The sequence below is a fragment of the Pseudophryne corroboree genome, chromosome 1, assembly GCF_028390025.1.
Source record: "Pseudophryne corroboree isolate aPseCor3 chromosome 1, aPseCor3.hap2, whole genome shotgun sequence".
Classification (NCBI taxonomy): Eukaryota; Metazoa; Chordata; class Amphibia; order Anura; family Myobatrachidae; genus Pseudophryne; species Pseudophryne corroboree.
In genome coordinates, this window is record NC_086444.1 from 397,347,295 (window position 1) to 397,366,979 (window position 19,685).

Consider the following 19,685-nt stretch of genomic DNA (forward strand, 5'->3'; position numbering starts at 1 on the left):
AGGCGTTTCGATAGTAAGTGTAAAGTTGAACACCAATGTTTGGATGAGTGTGTATGAATTTTATGTCTTTGTCCATTCTGTAAACAGCCACCATACTGTATTGATTTGTCAATATAATTTGACATATTTTTAATGCCAGAATTGTTGCCATGTGTTTTATTTTATGCTGCTAAGTTGTTTAGAGTTGCTAATGCAGTTAGGTGACATTTTAAGTGCAACACAAATAATATATCATTAGTATGTTTATAGAAACTGAAGGCAGTTTTATAAGCCTGAGAGAAAGTAAATGAAAATGTGTGTTTGTGTGTTGCTCCTTTAAATGATGTTGTCATTTCCCCTTTAAAATTTGGTCAAGGTCTATTTGTTTTTGTAGCCTATCAGATCAGAGAGTGTGAGAGGTTAATGCATTTTAATGTTGGTGATGCCAATTAACTGCCTCTTTGTTCCAGTTTTCCCTCTCCCCTGTCCTTCACAATTGTAGGCCAATTGTTCTGTCCAAGAAATGGCAACAGCACCTGACTAGGTGGGTTTTGAAGGTAAGTGGAGCATTGAACGCCAATGTTTTGGTCATTCTTGATCCTATGTATGTGAAATATATAACTCCAGTGAAGGAAAGGCTATCCTTTATAACCTCAAATAATTCTGTCTGATGGTTGATAAATAATTATGTGGCATACAGTACATGAAATTTGAGGTCATTTGATAAAGGCTAGGGTTCCTAGCTGGTATCTGCTCAAAAATGGAAACCAATAAGCTTTTACTTATTACCTACTACTGAAGTCTATAATGTTTTCTTCCTGTATTTTGTTATTTTCTTGTCTTCAAGGTCTAGTTTGTTGCTTGCTTGGTAATTCTTGATTCCATCCACTTTATTATTTCTATGTTTTTTCTGCCATAAGTTTACAAGATTCATTTGTATTAATAATGATTAACTCAAAAGTGAAATAACATATTTTTGTTTATTCTAGTTATGGAATGTAGTACGGAAATATATTGAAACCCAAAGGCAAAGGCATAGGATGTCAACTCTACTCACCTCAAATCTTTTAATCTGAGCTCTCTGAAACTCCAGCTTGTTTTCCATATCACAAATCACTGCCTCTTGTCGGCTCACAATGGAACGCTCCACCATAGACTGTTCCAAATAGTTAATGCGACTCTGTGCGACCTGTACCTGTTTCCATCAACAAAAACAATAATAAGTTAATGAGCACATACAGACTTGGTAATAGCAGTTCTAAATCTGTCTCATTTACCGTATTACCTTTTTTTAATGTGATGTTTTACAATTATGCTATATATTAGCATTAAAATGACCTTAATAACTTCATAGGAGATACAAAACTTTAAATCAATAGCAATGACTCTATACCGTGTTGTTCTTTGGGATGCATTTTATTATTTTGTACTTTAAAGCTGTTGTGTCACAGAAAAAAACAAAAAACATTCAGCAATAAAAATCATAGACTCAGTTCAAGACTTTATTAAGTAGCATCATTTACCAGAGTCATATTTATGACGGTAGTTTGGGAATTAGCAGAGCAGAGAAGATAATGCATATTCAATTATTTACAATTATAGGACCATAAATTTAGGGATCCATTTATGACACAGTCAAAACACTGAAGTGCAGCTTTATTAATTAAACTCAAAAGTGCACAGACAAGTGCAACACATAGGCAAATCAGGGGCAGAACTTCAAATAGAACTTTATATTTTATCCATTACATGATGTATAACCTGTAAGCTCACCTTTGCAGTTTCAACTATATAAGTGTAACTATGAATGTATAACAGTATATATATATATATATATATATATTTCACCAAAACTGCTGCCACTCCTCTTTAATAGCCCCAATGCTCAGATATAGACATCTAAAAATCCAAGAGAAATAAATGGCACTCAAGGGACACGAAGGGGCTAAAAGGACCATTTAGTAACATTATTTTTACTAAAATAATGTGAAAAAGGGTGTTTTCACACCTTTTTCACATTATTTTAGTATCACCTGAATGTATTGAAGGGCATTTGGAGCAGTTTTCATGAAAAACTGCTCCTAACCCTTTAATTCACTTTTTTTTAGTAAGCCACATCGCATTCCCCATACTTATAATGGGAAATGCGATGTGGCGAAATTTACTATAAAAAAAAAAAAAGTGAAAAAATACCGCAGTGTGCCCTGTGATAATCTCGCCCGCACTTGGCAGAGAAAGCATTGTGGGGACCGGGCTCCAGTGATCAGCTACTTGTGTCCTGATCAAAGTGTTTAAAAAAAAAAAAAGAATCATACTCACCTGTCCAGGGAGCCGGTGTCCGCTGCTTCGCTGAGCGCTACCGGGCTCCGGGTTCCACATATGCTGCGATGTGACCCCGGTGCAGTAAAGTGATGCTGTAAAGCGGCAGAGCACTCTACAGCTCTGGGGGTCACCGCAGCACACAGTATCCGTCGCCCGGCAGCCCAGCAGGAGTAGCATGGACCGGCTCCCTGGCCTGGTAAGTATATTATCCTGCTGGGGGTGGAGGTTCCGCGGCGCGCGGGGGTAGTCATTCCTGGGGGGGTCGACCAGGCAGTGGCGATATAGGCGTGAAGCGGCGCATGCGCAGCAGGACATCGGGGTATTTTTTATGAAAACGAACCTGATGTCTGTGGTCATGGAAAACACTTGAGCGTCTGGTTTGGAATCACCTGAAAACTGTGACTGGCACCCAACTGGACCCCCTATAGTTCGCCTATCGATCGAATGTGTTCTGAGGATGCAGTCAACCTGGTCCTGCACTACATTCTACAGCACCTAGACATTCCCGGTACCTACGTGAGGGTCCTGTTTGCCGATTTCAGCTTGGCCTTTAATACAATTGTCCCGTCCCCAGCATCCTCCACCCCAAATTACTTCGCCTAGGGGTCCCAGAAGCTACCTGTTCCTGGATAGTAGACTTCCTGACAGATAGGACATAGTTGGTGAAAGCGGGGGAATTCACCTCTCAAGCGCGGTCCATTAGTACAGGGGCCACTCAGGGCTGTGTCCTCTCACCCCTGCTCTTCTCCCTGTACACAAATGACTGCACTTCAGAGGAGCAATCAGTAAAGATCATCAAATTTGCCAACGACACCACTGTCATTGGCCTCATCAAGGACGGGGTCGAATCAGCCTACAGACGGGAAGTAGACGGGTTGGCCCAGTGGTGCAGCCACAACAACCTTGAGTTCAACCCCCTCAAAACTGTCGAGATGATAGTAGACTTCAGGAAGAAGGCAGCTAGTGCACCTCCGCTAACGATTGCTGACAGTGTGGTATCGCTAGTGGACTCCTTCAAATTCCTAGGGACCACAATCTCCCGGGACCTTAAATGGGGGTCCAACGCTGACGCCACTGTCGGGAAAGCGCAGCAGAGGTTGTTCTTCCTCAGGCAACTAAGGAAGTTCAACATCCCACAGAAGCTTCTTCTCCTCTTCTACTCCGCGTTTGTGGAGTCTGTACTGTGCTTCTCGATACTGGTATGGTACAGCTCCGCCAGCGTGAGGGACAGATGCAGGCTCTAAAAGGTGGTCAGAACCGCATAGAAGATCATCGGGGCTGACCTTTGCTCAGTCCAGGACCTGTACCTGTCCAGAGCTAAAAAGCGGGCAACGAAGATAGTAAAGGACCAGCTACACCCCGGCCACAGCATGTTTACCTTGCTTCCTTCATGCAGATGTTACAGGGCCGTCCGCGCTGGGTCCAACAGAAGCCTCAAAAGTTTCTTTCCCCAAACAATGCGCCTGCTGAACTCCTGAACATTGACTGACTTACTTGTGTCCCTACGGTATACCTATCTGTATGACTTTACTTGCCCCCCCACCTGCTTATCTGTTACCTACTTGGCTGTTGTTTAGCAAACCGAAGACAAATTCCTAGTATACACAAGTATACCTTGCCAATAAAGCTGATTCTGATGCTGCGGAGTGTCATCCCAGGGACAGAGCTTGCTTGAAAGCTCTATCCCTGCATGCGATAATTGATACATCCCTGCGATGTAATCAATTATCGCAGTGCGAGTTTGGGCGATTTTATAACATGACATCCGCATCCAAGGATGCGGATGGTGATAAATAGGCCTCTTAGGCCTTGAAACATAGACTTTGAATATACAGTACCACGTTTTTTGCATTTATATTGTGTCCCTTGAGTGCCATTTATTTCTCTTGTATTTCAAAGGGCGACTAAGTCCATGGCTTGATGTGGTGATGATCCTGGTCACTGAGTCTCTGTTGGGGAACTTGGTGCCCTGCTAGATAAATCTCTTATACCAGAGGTTCCCAAACTCGGTCCTCAAGGCACCCCAACGGTCCAGGTTTTAGGTATATCCATGGCTCAGCACAGATGGTTTCATCAAATAGACTGGGATGCTAATTAAGTCACCTGAGTCAAAGTATGGATAAACCTAAAACCTGGACCGTTGGGGTGCCTTGAGGACCGCGTTTGGGAACCTCTGTCTTATATTGTATGGGTTAACCTGCGGTGGAACAACTGCCATTGTTGGTATGCATGCTATTTTTTAGTGTCTGATGTGATTGCTAAAAGAACAATGTTATACTTTTAATGCACTACGTGGCGCCCCCTTCATTCAGTTTTTTTTAGAAATATTTTCTCAGTTCGATTCTGGTACATTGGGGAATATGGCAGCTGTGTGCAGCAGACTGACAGTTTTCTTCTGTGAATGTGGATAGCAGCTTGCAGATGAACTGAGCAATCTATTATTGAACTTCTACAAGGACATTCTGTAAGAAACTGCACATGCGCTCAAGCATTACTGTCTTCTTAATATATATATATATATATATATATATATATATATATATATATATATACACACATAATTTCAGGTCTCATGGTCCTATTTTGTTCTGTTTAGTTAGAAAGTTATTTGTGTAAAATTTTCTTTGATTGCTTTATGCTTATCGTATGCTTACATGATTTTTGTTTCTCTCTTTTCACAGGTTTGAAGATAATCAGTATGACAGTCTAAGAATACTACAGCAGGTTATCATTATTATCAGTAGGAGTGTAACTGTCATAATGGCAACTAGTGCATCACCTTCAACAAGAAGTAAGTGTAAGGAGTGCCTCATGGAGCTACCAAAGAAGCATTGTTCGGATAATATTGCAAACAACTATGCACATTTGTTACAAGAAACACTATTAAATTCTTTGACATACTAGGCATTCCAAAGTCATTCTTGAGGGATGATCCCCAGACCTGGACTACAAATGAGGAATACCTCAAAGCAGAAAATTCAGTGAAACAACTGCAATGGGTTATCGATACAGCTGAGCAGGGAGTAGCTTTAATGAGTGAATTCAATGGTCTGCTAACAAAGGGTGAAGAACAGACTCAGTTTGTCCTTCAAATTGTGAAAGAGCATCGAATGTGCTTTCCTGATGCTAACAAGGCTACTGTTCTCTGTGGGGTGGCAGATTCTACCAACTAGAGAAACGGGAAACAATTATTGAAAATGTTACCTTTAAAAATATGTTCTAAACTGTAGCTTTCACGTTCTAATAACTGTTTAATAAAGGCGTTAACTTTATTTTAACTTACTTTGGCTCTGTTGGCTCTTACAGGGTATGGATTCTTCAGAATAACCCGTTTTAATTCAATCTACACATTTATGGCTTGAACACATAGTCAAAGTGGTCAGATCATAATGATTTTTGGTAAATATAATTTTCTAATGAAAAGGATATACATGAGTGGGTGAGAGACTAATAATCAAAAAGTCTTAAAATGAGAACCACCCTAATATATATGTATGTACTGTATAATCAACAGGGTATTTATATGCAAAACACATATAAGTCTGCATATTGTAGTTTTTAAATTGTTCCAAGTGTCCCATACTGTACATTGTTTAAAGCATACACTCCACTTAGTTCAGCTGTCAGCTATTTCTCTCCTTATGGACTGTCCTTCTAGTCTTGAAAAATGGATTACTACAAAGGGTTAGAAAAAGATCCATCTAGTGTAGTATTACAAGATTAAATCTCTGTGCTCATAGGGTGGATATTGCTGGGGAGTCCTCCAGTATTATTAAAAATTGTTGCCTCCAGGGTCTCCTATACCAATGGTTCTCAACCTCGGTCCTCAAGTACCCCCATCAGTTCATGTTTTCCAGGTCACCTAGCTGGTGCACAGGTGTATTCATTACTCACTGACACATTTTAAAAGACCCACAGGTGGAGCAAATTATTTCACTTGCAATCCTGTGAGGAGACCTGGAAAACATGAACTGTTGGGGGTACTTGAGGACCGCGGTTGAGAACCACTGTCCTATACTACCTCTCAACTTCATAACTATTTGGATACATTATCATGCCCGACACAGGAACCTACTGAATTTCAGGAAGACCCATTTACATTGAAGGAGGTGAATTCCGGCAAGCCCCATTTACATTGGAGGAGGTAGAATCAGCAATTTTCTCATTTTCTGCCTCTAAACCTCCTGGTTATGATGGGATTCCTGTTGGCCTATATAAAAAGTATAAGGATTTATTTTCCTGTAGGCCTATATAAAAAGTATAAGGACCTTTTTGTTGCCCATCAATTGAATACTTTTAATGCTCTTTATGAAGGGGGCTCCCTGTATCCACTATGCCTGAGGCTATTATTATAGTAACTGTCAAGCCAAGGAAGGAACCTACCTTGCTTGAGTCCTTTCAGCCTATATCCCTTTTGTCAACAGATGTTAAGGTTCTTGCTAAGTTACTGGCTGTTCGTTTGAATTCTGTTATCGCTACCATAGTGCACTCTGATCAGACCGGTTTTATGCTGGGGAAGTCTGCTACCCAGACTCTTCAACAACTCTTCTGCTATTTGCAGAGGAGCGACCTGGTCGGGCCGAGGCCGGTGGTGTTGTCACTGGATGCCGGCAAGGCCTTCAACTCAGTTGAGTGGGGTTATTTTATTTTATTTTTTCGTTTTTCTTAAATGTGGTTTTGAGCCTAGATTTATTCAATGGATTCAGTTGTTGTACTCTTCTCCTGCAGGCCGAGGTATTGGTCAATTGGTTTACAACTGCTTTCTTTACCCTGGCTAGAAGAACCCGACAGGGTTGTCCTCTTTCTCCTGCCCTGTTTGTATTGGCTATTGTGCCTTTAGCTTGTCTTCTGCATACTGCTCCTGATATCTGTGGTCTTAGTCCTGGGGCTGTGAAGGATGTTATAGCACTATACGCACATGAAATGCTTTTGTTTCTGGAAGATGCTGATGGCTCTTTGGATGCTATGTTGAGGATGATTAAATGTTTTGGAAGCTTCTCAGGTTTACTTATTAACTGGGATAAATCTAACAATTTTCCTGTCTCTGGGTGCCTTCCTTTGACCGTACCTTCCTCTTGTCCCCTTCAGTGGACTTTGTGATTTAAATATCTTGGAGTATGGATTATGCAAAAATCATCTATGTCGCGCAGAACATTGATCCCGTTAATTACACTTTTAAGTCTAGAGTTCATATGTGTAAGAAGCTACTACTTCCTGTTATGGTCAGAATGAACTTTTCAAAAGGATACTCCAGTCTAAATATTTCTGGGATTGAGAGCTTTCTTTCCTCATTATTTGAGGTTAGGCCTGTTAGTGTGCTTTAAATGTGTTATTTAAATTGAGGGTCTACAGTTGTTTGAGCCTCCTTAATCTCCAGTTTTATTATATGGCCTTACAATTGGTTAATTTGATGGGTTGAGTCTCTGGCAATGAGGACTCCGCTTTGGTGGGTTTTCTGACTGAGCAGATGGGTTCCTCTCTCTCTCTCTCCCCTGTTATTCCTACTCTCTGGTTTATCTACTTCTAGATTGCCCCCTTTACTTCATCTGGACCTCCTGGTCTGGTTTTTTGTGCATACTCTGTATGATTGGTCGGATACTGATGAGGAATCTTCCTTATGGTTTACTGCCTCCTATCTTGATCTCTTTAAGCTCTCCTCTGACAACATTTGGATTATACATGGGACAGCTTTATTGTGAAGGTGTTTTTAAATATTATGCTGAATTGCAGGGAGAGCTGACATAGTGTAAACCTTAATATAACCATTTATTACACGCAAATAAAAGATGATGCCCATCCATCAGAACAAATATAGTCAATGTACTTTAAAGCCGCATGAAATGGAGAGTAGAGGTCCTTGGTAAATACTAAAGTGTTTATTCGTTGGTTAATCCTTGGACTTCATCAGGGGTATAGGGCCTAATTCAGATCTGATCGCTGGGCTCAGCTGCAGTTTGTGCAGTCTCTGCGCAGCCCAGGACTTACTTATCCAGTGCGATGGAATCCTGCTGATCAGTGCCGGAGCTGACGTCAGACACCCTCCCGGAAAACGCTTGAGCCCGTCTGCGTTTTTACGGACACTCCCTGAAAACGGTCAGTTGCCACCCACAAACAACCTCTTCCTGTCAATCTCCTTGCGAATGTCCATGCGAATGGATCCTTTGCACCATCCCGCTGCTGACCGGCGAAGCCCGTTGTAGCCGTCTGACGCGCCGACGCATTGCGGTGCATACGCAATCAGAGCTGAATTAGGCCCATACTGTTAGTGGCACTGAGTCCCTATTTATAGTCCTATCAGTAATAGACATCTTTTGGGTATTACCAAGCAAATGTGTGTGTACTTGTACCATTTTAAATGATATACAAGACTGCCTTCATCTAAGAAAGTTTATGTGACTCTGCAGGAGAGATTTCTAAATGAATAGTTTAAACAATCAACTATTAATTGATGCTCAAAATGTAATAGCAGTATTATAGTAATTTATATATGACATATGTTATTCATATATATATATATATATATATATATATATATATATATATACATACAGCGGGTTGGTGCGGCACTCCAAGCGACTATCACAAATAGGCAAAAGGGTCCTCGGTGTGGACAACGTTTCAAAGCAATTTAATATAGCTTTTTCATCAGTAGTCAGCCATCTTAAAGAAGACCAAACACAGTGGGCCACCATTTAATTCTATCATATATATAAAATGAACAAGCGTTGTTATTTTAATGAGGCCCAGCCTTATGTAATGATGCAACCAAGAGGAATAATCTGTACAATGACACGCGTCATTGTACAGGAAGAGTTTGTTATATAGGTAGTGCGTCTACAGCCATTGTAGCATGACTGCTATTCGTAAAGTAATAATTCTGCAGTTCTCCAGAGTCCTGTTGTGATTTGCACATAGCAGCAAATTTGTTAGCAAATGGGCAAAACCATGTGCACTGCAGGGGGGGGGGGGGGGGGGGGCAGATATAACATGTGCAGAGAGAGACACATTTGGGAGGGTTACATTCATTGTTTCTGTGCCAGGTAAATACTGGCCGCTTTATTTTTACACTGCAATTTGGATTTCAGTTTGAACACACCACACCCAAATCTAACTCTCTCTGCACATGTTATATTCTGCCCCCCCCCCCCTCCTGCAGTGCACATGATTTTGCCCATTAGCTAACGAATTTGCTGCTGCGATCAGATCTGAATCAGGCCCATAGACCACTTTACATGGTGTAAAAAATCTGGTTGTTATGGCACAAGATTTCCCGCACATAGGGGGTAATTCAGATCTGATTGCAGCAGCAAATTTGATAGCTAATGGGCAGAGAGAGATAGATTTCAGTGGGTTATATTGTTTCTGTGCAGGGTAAATACTGGCTGCTTTATTTTTACACTGCAATTTAGATTTCAGTTTGTACACACCCCACCCAAATCTAACTTTCTCTGCACATGTTATACAGTATCTACCCCCCCCCCCCCCCCGCCACCGCACTGCACAGGGTTTTGCCCATTAGCTAACAACATTGTTGCTGCGATCAGATCTGAATTAGGCCCATATACACATTTTCAACTGTGCAATTGCGGATGGATGGCTCAGGTTTAAGAGGGAATTAAGTGCATACTGCTACATAGGACCCTTACACAAGTCAAAAAAGGTACAGGCATATACCTTGCTCAGTCACCTGTGGGTGTCAGCTATAGATGCTGCAGTAGAATTAAAAAAAAGGTGGTTCGGTATACATTTACATTGACCTCATGCAAATGACTAAAAATCTGATGAGACCACATCCCCCTCTCAGAACTGTGGAACAAGTAATAGCTGATATGCCAAATGCAAAGATACTGTATTTACCACTCTGGATACCATATGTGGACTCTGGCAGATCATATTGGACAAAGAATCATTCATTCTCACCACATCCATGACATCTGTGGGCAAGTATGCACTTTCTCCAAATGCTCTAGGTATGCGCATGGAGTATTTCTTCGATAAATACCCTTGTGAGATCATTGTGGATGACATCCTCGTTTGGGGTCACACCATGGAAGAACACAACATGCACCTCTGCGAGGTACTCTAAAGAATCTGTGAAATCAACATGCAGGTAATTCTGACAAGTGTAATTTCAAAGTAACTGTGGTGCCGTACACTGGCCACCTTCTACCTTCAGTGATTGTTAAGCTGTAACACATGCCTACCCCCACATATAAGTTGCGTAAGATCAACTACCTTTCAAAATTTCTGCCACACTACAATGAGGTCACAGCCCCGCTCTGCCAGCTTTTGTACAATGATGTTTAATAGTGTTGGTTGAAATGCCATGCTGCTGCTATTTCTCACCTCATGGCGATGCTCACTTCCAACCCGATGCTTCAACTTAATGTGAATGTTCCTGTGAGATCTCTGCCGAAGCCTTCCAGCATTGTCTTACTGCTGTTGCATTAAGCTCAAATTGAATAGGAACAGTTGGCTCTAGTCATTGCTCGTCAAAAATGTCACAAGTTCATCTATGGGCTGGTTGAGATAGACCACCAACCCCTGATTACCATTCTTCGCAAAGCCTTGCATATTGACTCCAAAGGTACTATCTGGAATTGGTGTACAAACATAGAAAGGACCTCCATATCACTGATGCCTTATAACTAGAGATGAGCGGGTTCGGTTCTCAGAGAACCGAACCCTACCGGACTTCACGTCACGAGCCCGGATCCGAGCCCGGCTCGGGTTTTCCCGCCTGACTCAGAAACCAGAACGAGGCAAAACGTCATCATCTCTCACTCGGATTCTCGCGTGGTTTGGATTCCATATAAGGAGCTGCGCGTCGCAGTCATTTTCACTCCGGCATTGGAGAGTGTAGAGAGAGGACGTGTCTCCGTCCTCAGTGTCCGTGTCTTGTGCTGCATCTGTCCACTCACAGTGGTTGTGTCCTCTGCTGCCAAATGTCCAGTGCTGCTGTATAAGTCCAGTCCAGTGGTGCTGTGTTGTGCTGCATCAGTTCAGTGGTGTATTGTGCTGCATCAGTCCAGTCACAGTGGTGGTGTCCTCTGCTGCCATATGTCCAGTGCTGCTGTATAAGTCCAGTCCAGTGGTGCTGTGTTGTGCTGCATCAGTCCAGTCACAGTGGTGGTGTCCTCTGCTGCCATATGTCTAGTGCTGCTGTATAAGTCCAGTCCATTGCAGTGGTGCTGTGTTGTCCTGCATCAGTCCAGTGGTGATGTCCCTGTGCTGCCGTATATGTCCAGTGGTACTGCCGTATATATGTCCAGTGGTACTGCCGTATATGTCCAGTGATCCTGCCGTATATATGTCCATTGATACTGCCATATATGTCCAGCGGTACTGCCATATAATTCCAGTGATCCTTCCTTATAAATCCAGTGATCCTGCCGTATAATTCCAGTGATCCTGCCGTATAAGTCCAGTGATCCTGTCGTATACAGTATGTCCATTGATACTGCCGTATATGTCCAGCGGTACTGCCGTATAATTCCAGTGATCCTTCCGTATAAGTCCAGTGATCCTGCCGTATAAATCCAGTGATCCTGCCGAATAATTACTGTGATCCTGCCATATAAATCCAGTTATCCTGCCATATAAATCCAGTGATCCTGCCGTATAACTCCAGTGGTACTGGCGTATAAAACCAATCCAGTGATACTGCCGTATATGTCCAGTGACACTGCCGTATATGTCCAGTGATACTGTCGTATATATCCAGCGGTACTGCCGTATATGTCCAGCGGTACTGCCGTATAAATCCAGTGATCCTGCCGTATAATTACAGTGATCCTGCCGTATAAATCCAGTGATCCTGCCGTATAAATCCAGTGATCCTGCCGTATAATTCCAGTGGTACTGACGTATAAGTCCAGTCCAGTGAAACTGCTGTATATGTCCAGTGATACTGCCGTATATGTACATTGATACTGCCGTATATGTCCAGTGGTACTGCCGTATAAATCCAGTGATCCTGCTGTATAAATCCAATGATCCTACCTTATAATTCCAGTGGTACTGGCATATAATGCAAGCCCAGGGATACTGCCGTATATGTCCAGTGATACTGTCGTATATGTCCAGCGGTACTGCCTTATAAATCCAGTGATCCTGCCATATAAGTCCAGTGATCCTGCCGTATAATTCCAGTGGTACTGGCGTATAGGTCCAGTCCAGTGGTACTGCCGTATAAGTCCAGTGATCCTGCCGTATAATTTCAGTGATCCTGCCGTATAATTCCAGTGATCCTGCCGTATAATTCCAGTGATCCTGCCATATAAATCCAGTGATCCTGCCGTATATGTCCATTGATACTGCCTTATATGGCCAGTGATACTGCCGTATACAGTAAGTCAAGTCCAGTGATACTGCCGTATATATGTCTAGTGATACTGCCGTATATGTCCAGCGGTACTGCCGTATAAATCCAGTGATCCTGCCATATAATTACAGTGATCCTGACGTATAATTCCAGTGGTACTGGTGTATAAGTCCTGTTCAGTGATACTGCAGTATCAGTCCAGTGATACTGCCGTATATGTCCAGTGGTACTGCCGTATAAGTCCAGTGATCCTGCCGTATAATTCCATATAAATCCATATAATGCCGTATAAATCCAATCCAGTGGTGCTGCCATATAACTTCAGTGGTGCTGTCCTGTGCTGTATATTATTTACTCCAAATAAAGGGGTTATTAATATTTATTCCAAATCATTTTCACAGGGTTTGCCCTGTGTGGTGTAGAGGTACGCTCTCCTGTACCGCATATTGTTATATAACTCCAGAAAAATAATAGAGAAGAAAAATTTGGAGGATAAAATAGGGAAAGATCAAGAACCACTTCCTCCTAGTGCTGAAGCTGCTGCCACTAGTCATGACATAGATGATGAAATCCCATCAACGTCGTCTGCCAAGGCCGATGCCCAATGTGATAGTAGAGGGCAAGTAAAATCCAAAAAGCCAAAGTTCAGTAAAAAGACCCAAAAAGAAGAAATTGAAATAGTCTGAGGAGAAACGTAAACTTGCCAATATGCCATTTACGACAAGGAGTGGCAAGGAATGGCTAAGGCCCTGGCCTATGTTCACGACTAGTGGTTCAGCTTCACATGATGATGGAAGCCCTCATCCTCCCGCTAGAAAAATGATAAGAGTTAAGCTGGAAAAAGTACAGAAAAGAACTGTGCGTTCTAAGATGGTATCACAAATCCCCAAGGAGAGTCCAAGTGTGTTGGCTGTTGCGATGCCTGACCTTCCCAGCACTGGATGGGAAGAGGTGGCTCCTTCCACCATTTGCACCCCTGCAAGTGCTGGAAGTAGCACCCACAGTACAGTTTCTGATATTCAAACTGAAGATGTCACTGTTGAAGAACACCAGGATGAGGATATGGGTGTTGCTGGCGCTGAGGATGAAGTTGACGATGAGGATTCTGATGGTGATGTGGTTAGTTTAAATGAGGCACCTGGGAAGACACCTGTTGTCCATGGGATGAAGAAGCCCATTGTGATGCCTTGGCAAAATACCAAAAAAGCCACCTCTTTGGTGTGGAATTGTTTGTCCACAACTCCGGACAACAGGTGTCAAGCCGTGTGTTGCCTCTGTCAATCTGTAATAAGTAGGGGAAAGGATATTAACCACCTAGGAACATCCTCCCTTATACGTCACCTGCAGCGCATTCATCAGAAGTCAGTGTCAAGTTGTGAAACTTTGGGTAAGAGTGTAAGCAGTCCACTGACACCTAAATCCCTTCTACTTCTCGTACCCAAGCTCCTGCAAGCCACACCACCAACTCCTCAACATCAACTTCCTCCTTAGTCAGGAACGTCAGTAGTCCTGCCGGCCATGTCACTAGCAAGACTGAGGAGTCCTCTCCTGACCGGGACTCCTCCGGAGGATCCTTGAGTGGTACGCCTGCTGTTGCTGCCGCTGCTGTTGTTGCTGCTGGGAATCGATTGTCATACCAGAGGGAAAGTCGGAAGACCACTTTTACTACTTCCAGTAAGCAATTGACTGTCCAACAGTCCTTTGTGAGGAAGATGAAATATGACAGCAGTCATCCTTTTGCAAAGCGGATAACTGAGGCCTTGACAGCTATGTTGGTGTTAGACGTGCGTCCGGTATCCGCCATTGGTTCAGTGGGACTTAGAGAATTGTTTGAGGTACTTTGTCCCCGGTATCAAATCCCATCTAGGTTCCACTTCACTAGGCAGGCGATACCAAGAATGTACAGAGACGTCAGAAAAAGTGTCCTCAGTGTCCTACAAAATCAAGTTGTACCCACTGTCCACTTAACTATGGGCATGTGGACAAGTGGAACAGGGCAGACTAAGGACTATATGACTGTGACAGCCCAATGGGTAGATGTATTGCCTCCCGCAGCAGCAACAACAGCAGTGGCACCAATAGCAGCATCTCGCAAATGCCAACTCGTTCCTAGGCAGGCTACGCTTTGTATCACCGTTTTCCGTAAGAGGCACACCACTGACAACCTCTTACGGAAACTGAGTGACATCATCGCACAATGGCTTACCCCAATTAGACTCTCCTGTGGATTTGTGACATCGGACAACGCCACCACTATTGTGCGTGCATTACATCTGGGCAAATTCCAGCACGTCCCATGTTTTGCACATACAATTAATTTGGTGGTGAAGATTTTTTTTTTAAATGACAGGGGCGTGCAGGAGATGCTGTCGATGGCCCGAAAAATTGCGACATTCAGCCACCGCCTATCGAAGACTGGAGCGCCAGCAAACACTCCTGAACCTGCCCTGCTATCAGCTGAAGCAAGAGGTGGTAACGAGGTGGTATTCAACACTCTATATGCTTCAGAGGATGGAGGAGCAGCAAAAGGCCATTCAAGCCTATACATCCACCTACGATATAGGCAAAGGAGGGGTAATGCACCTGACTCAAGCGCAGTGGAGAATGATTTCCGTCTTGTGCAAGGATCTCCAACCCTTCGAACTTGCCCCACGTGAAGTCAGTTCAGATACTGCCATCTTGAGTCAGGGCATTCCCCTCATCAAGCTTTTGCAGAAGCAGCTGGAGAAATTGAAGAAGGAGCTAAGACGGAGCGATTCCGCTAAGTATGTGGGACTTGTGGATGGAGCCCTTCATTCGCTTTGCCAGGATTCAAGGGTGGTCAATCTGTTGAAATCAGAGCACTACATTTTGGCCACCGTGCTCAATCCTAGGTTTAAAGCCTACGTTGTATCTCCCTTTCTGGCAGACACAAGTCTGCAGAGGTTCAAAGACCTGCTGGTGACAAAATTGTCAACTCAAGTGGAATGTGACCCGTCAACAGCTCCTCCTTCATTTTCTCCCGCAACTGGGGCTGCGAGGAAAAGGATAAGATTTCCTAGCCCATCCGCTTGTGGTGATGCAGGGCAATCAGGAGCGAGTGCTGGCATCTGGTCTGGACTGAAGGACCTGCCAATGATTACTGACATGTCTACTGTCACTGCATATGATTCTGTGACCATTGAAAGAATGGTGAATGATTATATGAGTGACAGTATCCAAGTAGGCATGTCAGACAGTCCGTACGTATACTGGCAGGAAAAAGAGGCAATTTGGATGCCCTTGCACAAACTGGCTTTATTTTACCTAAGTTGTTCCCCCTCCAGTGTGTACTCCGGAAGAGTGTTTAGTGCAGCCAGTAACCTTGTCAGCGATCGGCATATAAGGTTACTTCCACAAAATGTGGAGAAGATGATGTTCATCAAAATGAATTATAAATTCCTCCGGGAAGACCTTGACCAGCAATTTCCTCCAGAAAGTACACAGGGACCTGTGATGGTGGTTTCCAGTGGGAACTAATTAATACTCTGTGAGGGGGATGTACACACTGAAAGAGGTGAGGAATCGGAGGATGAGGTTGACATCTTGCCTCTGTAGAGCCAGTTTGTGCAAAGAGAGATTGATTGCTTTTTTTTTGGTGGGGGACCAAACAAACCCGTCATTTCAGCCACAGTCGTGTGGCAGACCCTGGGTGAGTGGGAGGGCCCAAGGACAATTCCATCTTGCACCTCTTTTTCTTCTTTGCATCATGTGCTGTTTAGGGACTAGTTTTTTAAGTGCCATCCTGTCTGCCACTGCAGTGCCACTCCTAGATGGGCCAGGTGTTTGTGCTGCACACTGGTGTTGCTTAGCTTAGTCATACAGCTACCTCATTGCACCTCTTTTACTTCTTTGCATGATGTGCTGTTTGGGGCCTAGTTTTTTTAAGTGCCATCCTGTCTACCACTGCAGTGCCACTCCTAGATGGGCCAGGTGTCTGTGCTGCACACTTGTGTCGCTTAGCTTAGTCATACAGCCACCTCATTGCAACCTTTTGGCCTAAAAACAATATTGTGAGGTGTTCAGAATAGACTGGAAATGAGTGGAAATTAATGTTATTGAGGTTAATAATACCGTAGGATCAAAATTACCCCCAAATTCTGTGATTTTAGCTGTTTTTATGTTTTTCCCCCAGAAATCATCCACATCCAAAACCAAAACCAAAACTCGAAAGGGTGGTTTTGGCAAAACCAACCCAAAACCAAAACACGAAAAGTGCCCGCCGCACATCTCTACTTATAACATACTCACCTCCCACACTCAGGTGTCCCTGATAATGTCATGGAGTTTGATGTCCTCTGCTCCAGGCCGATAGAAGAGCTCCATGATGTGACTCTCAGGGATGCCTTCGGCCAGTGGTGTCTAGTGTTGTCCTGTATAACTGGCCTTCTTCCTCTATGGAACCATATCGTAACCTTAAGTCTTTCTTAACTTTCTGCGATGAATTAACACTCTCAGCATCCTCCTGTGTGGTCTGTTTTGTGATACCTTATGCCCTTCAAGATTTCTATGCTCAGTAGGCACACTGGCGCAACATGGGCATTAGGCCACCATACAGCAAACCCTGTTTTGGCCCTCTATGGCTGCTGACATTAAATGGGTCTTTGCCTGTTTTGGCCCTCTATGGCTGCTGACATTAAATGGGTCTATGCCTGTCTATGCCTGTCCCCCCTACAATGCTTTATGGGACCATCAAGCCAAGAAAGCGCTCACTCTCCATGAGGTTCCTGACCTCTCATGATCCATCACTACTGCAGATATTTTTGACTGGAGGGGAAAGAGCATTCTAAAAAGCTCCTGGTAAAGCAGCGATTCACAAACTTTTTTGAATCACAGTGCCTTAGTGTATCAGCATATTTTCCAGGGCACCTGTAGGCCAAAGTTTTTTATTGAGAAATACACAATAAATTATTACATTTAAGGAAATTGTGCATCCCTGGCATCCGTAGTATCAGTTATGTGGTGGTGGTCATGGTTGTGCTTCTTTTCCCCCCCACATATTTTATTATACGCAAAACCACTGCTGGTGGTTGCCAATCACAATGACATAAATAATTTTATTTGGTTATGGACCACCAGACTGTAGCACCCCTGCAAGTGCCCTGTGGCACCCAGTTTGGGAACCACTGTTCTAGACATTGGGGATTATTCAGGTTTGTTAGCAAACCAAAAAAGCACAGTAATGGAAGATGTAACAAGTGCAGGGAGATTTAGATTTGGCTGCTTTATTTTTACACTGCAATTTAGATTTCACTTTGAACACACCCCACCCAAATCTAAATCTCTCTGCACATGTATTTACAGGAAGTGTTTGTTACACAGGAAGTGTGGGCTATACAGAAAGCACCTCTGTAGTCATTGTTCAGTATGACTGCTGTTAGTAAAGACACACTGTACCAGTTCTCCAGAGTCTTTTAGTGATTAGCACACAGACCACTTTACAGGTCATATACAAGTAGCTGAATTGTGTTACCCAGGGTGCTAACCAGGGTAGAAGTGTAAAAAGCTGTGTTGTCTGTGATAAATACAACAATTCACTCTAAACAGCAAAACAGAGTGAACAAAACAGAACCTGAATAAACGAATTTTCTTTCAACAGCAAACTTGTTATTCCAGTGACCAATGATTAAAATTGCAGGTTTTACTGATTACAAAGAAATAACACCAGACTCTGGAAGTAATCACTTGAGTTGTAGCTAGGGAACAAAACAACTGCTATTACCATTATTATTATTTCATTGGTAGACGAGCTTTCTATTGATGCTCTTTTTAAAAAAAAAAAAGCAAAAAAGGAAAAAGGACTATATATTCCTGTGTATTACCAATGTAATGTCAGTTTTATTCGTGAATCAGCCTGCAAAATTGTTAGGGGTGGATTGGTCATAGGGCTCACCTGGAATTTTCCCTGTGAGTCTATGGCCTGTCAGTCTCATGTGTGTTGTTTTATTTTTTTCTTTAAACTGACTGTGTGGTGGGTTTGGGGGACTGCTGTTGGTGTGGCACAGGTTTGGTAGTGAGGTGGTGGGTTTAAACTTGGGGCCATCTGCACTTACCATAAAGCTGGTTGGTTGGTACTTTATGGCCAGGTACACACCTGGGTGTGCACTTGTGTGAAAGGCACGCAGTTTGCCTGTCATTGCTCCCCACACACCCATGCTTGGAGACCATTTTCACCAGCCATAGCTGGAGACTGGTGACAAGTGTAAAGGATAAGCTTAGGCAAATGCCCAGTGGTAGCATCTTCTTCTGTCAAGTTTGCTGTGTGGGTAGAGAGTAGCTGCCAGGAAGAAGAGATAGGAGCCTTACCATGAGGTGGGAGAATGTGTGCTTAGAAAGTGCAGTACTGGTTCTATTATGTTTGTGTATTTATTTATTTATTTATTTATTATAGTATGTGTAACCTTTTCCTGGCCACTTATTTATATTATTTAAATATGTTTTGATACATCCTATACTATGGAACATTTAAAGTGTTAAATATTAATGCCATATTCCATGTTCTGCAGAGTGGGAGATTGTGGATTGCATTTGGAAATCTTGCATTTGCCACTGGTGAGGCCTCTCAGCCACGGATTCATGTATCACCAGTTACATCGCCAGATGCATGACTGTCAAATCAATCATGATCCATAGAGGAATTAATCACAGCAACAGCCCATGCCAATACCAGATTGAGGGCAGATGTCTCAACGCCTCTAAAGGGTGGAGGAAAGGATAAGTTGCTCATATCAACCAATCGGCTTCTACCTATCATTTTTTTAGAATGTACTTGATAAATGCTAGCTATAATCGGATTGGTTGCCATGGGCAACTTCTCCACTTGTCTTGTCTACTCTTCCCATATCCTATCAAGAGATGGATCAGCACTAATTACTGTGTGAGAATAGGTTAACTCTGACTTTAGCTCCAATAGCTATATCTGTACATAGGTGGTCATTCAGAGTTGTTCGCTCGCTAGCATTTTTTAGCAGCCGTGCAAATGCTATGCCGCCTCCCACTGGGAGTGTATTGTAGCTTAGCAGAAGTGCGAACGAAAGGATCG

The 19,685-nt window shown here is 43.1% G+C and overlaps 1 protein-coding gene across 6 annotated transcripts in view; it reads right to left on the minus strand.

The window, feature by feature from the left end:
* MYO18B (myosin XVIIIB) overlaps nucleotides 1-19,685 on the minus strand; it is a 1,127,577-nt gene that overhangs the window by 181,342 nt on the left and 926,550 nt on the right. For all 6 annotated transcript variants that reach the window (XM_063913212.1, XM_063913213.1, XM_063913208.1 and 3 more), the window contains exon 39: nucleotides 1,037-1,174. In XM_063913212.1, coding sequence (XP_063769282.1) covers nucleotides 1,037-1,174 — 138 coding nt within the window. The remainder of the gene's footprint in view (nucleotides 1-1,036; nucleotides 1,175-19,685) is intronic.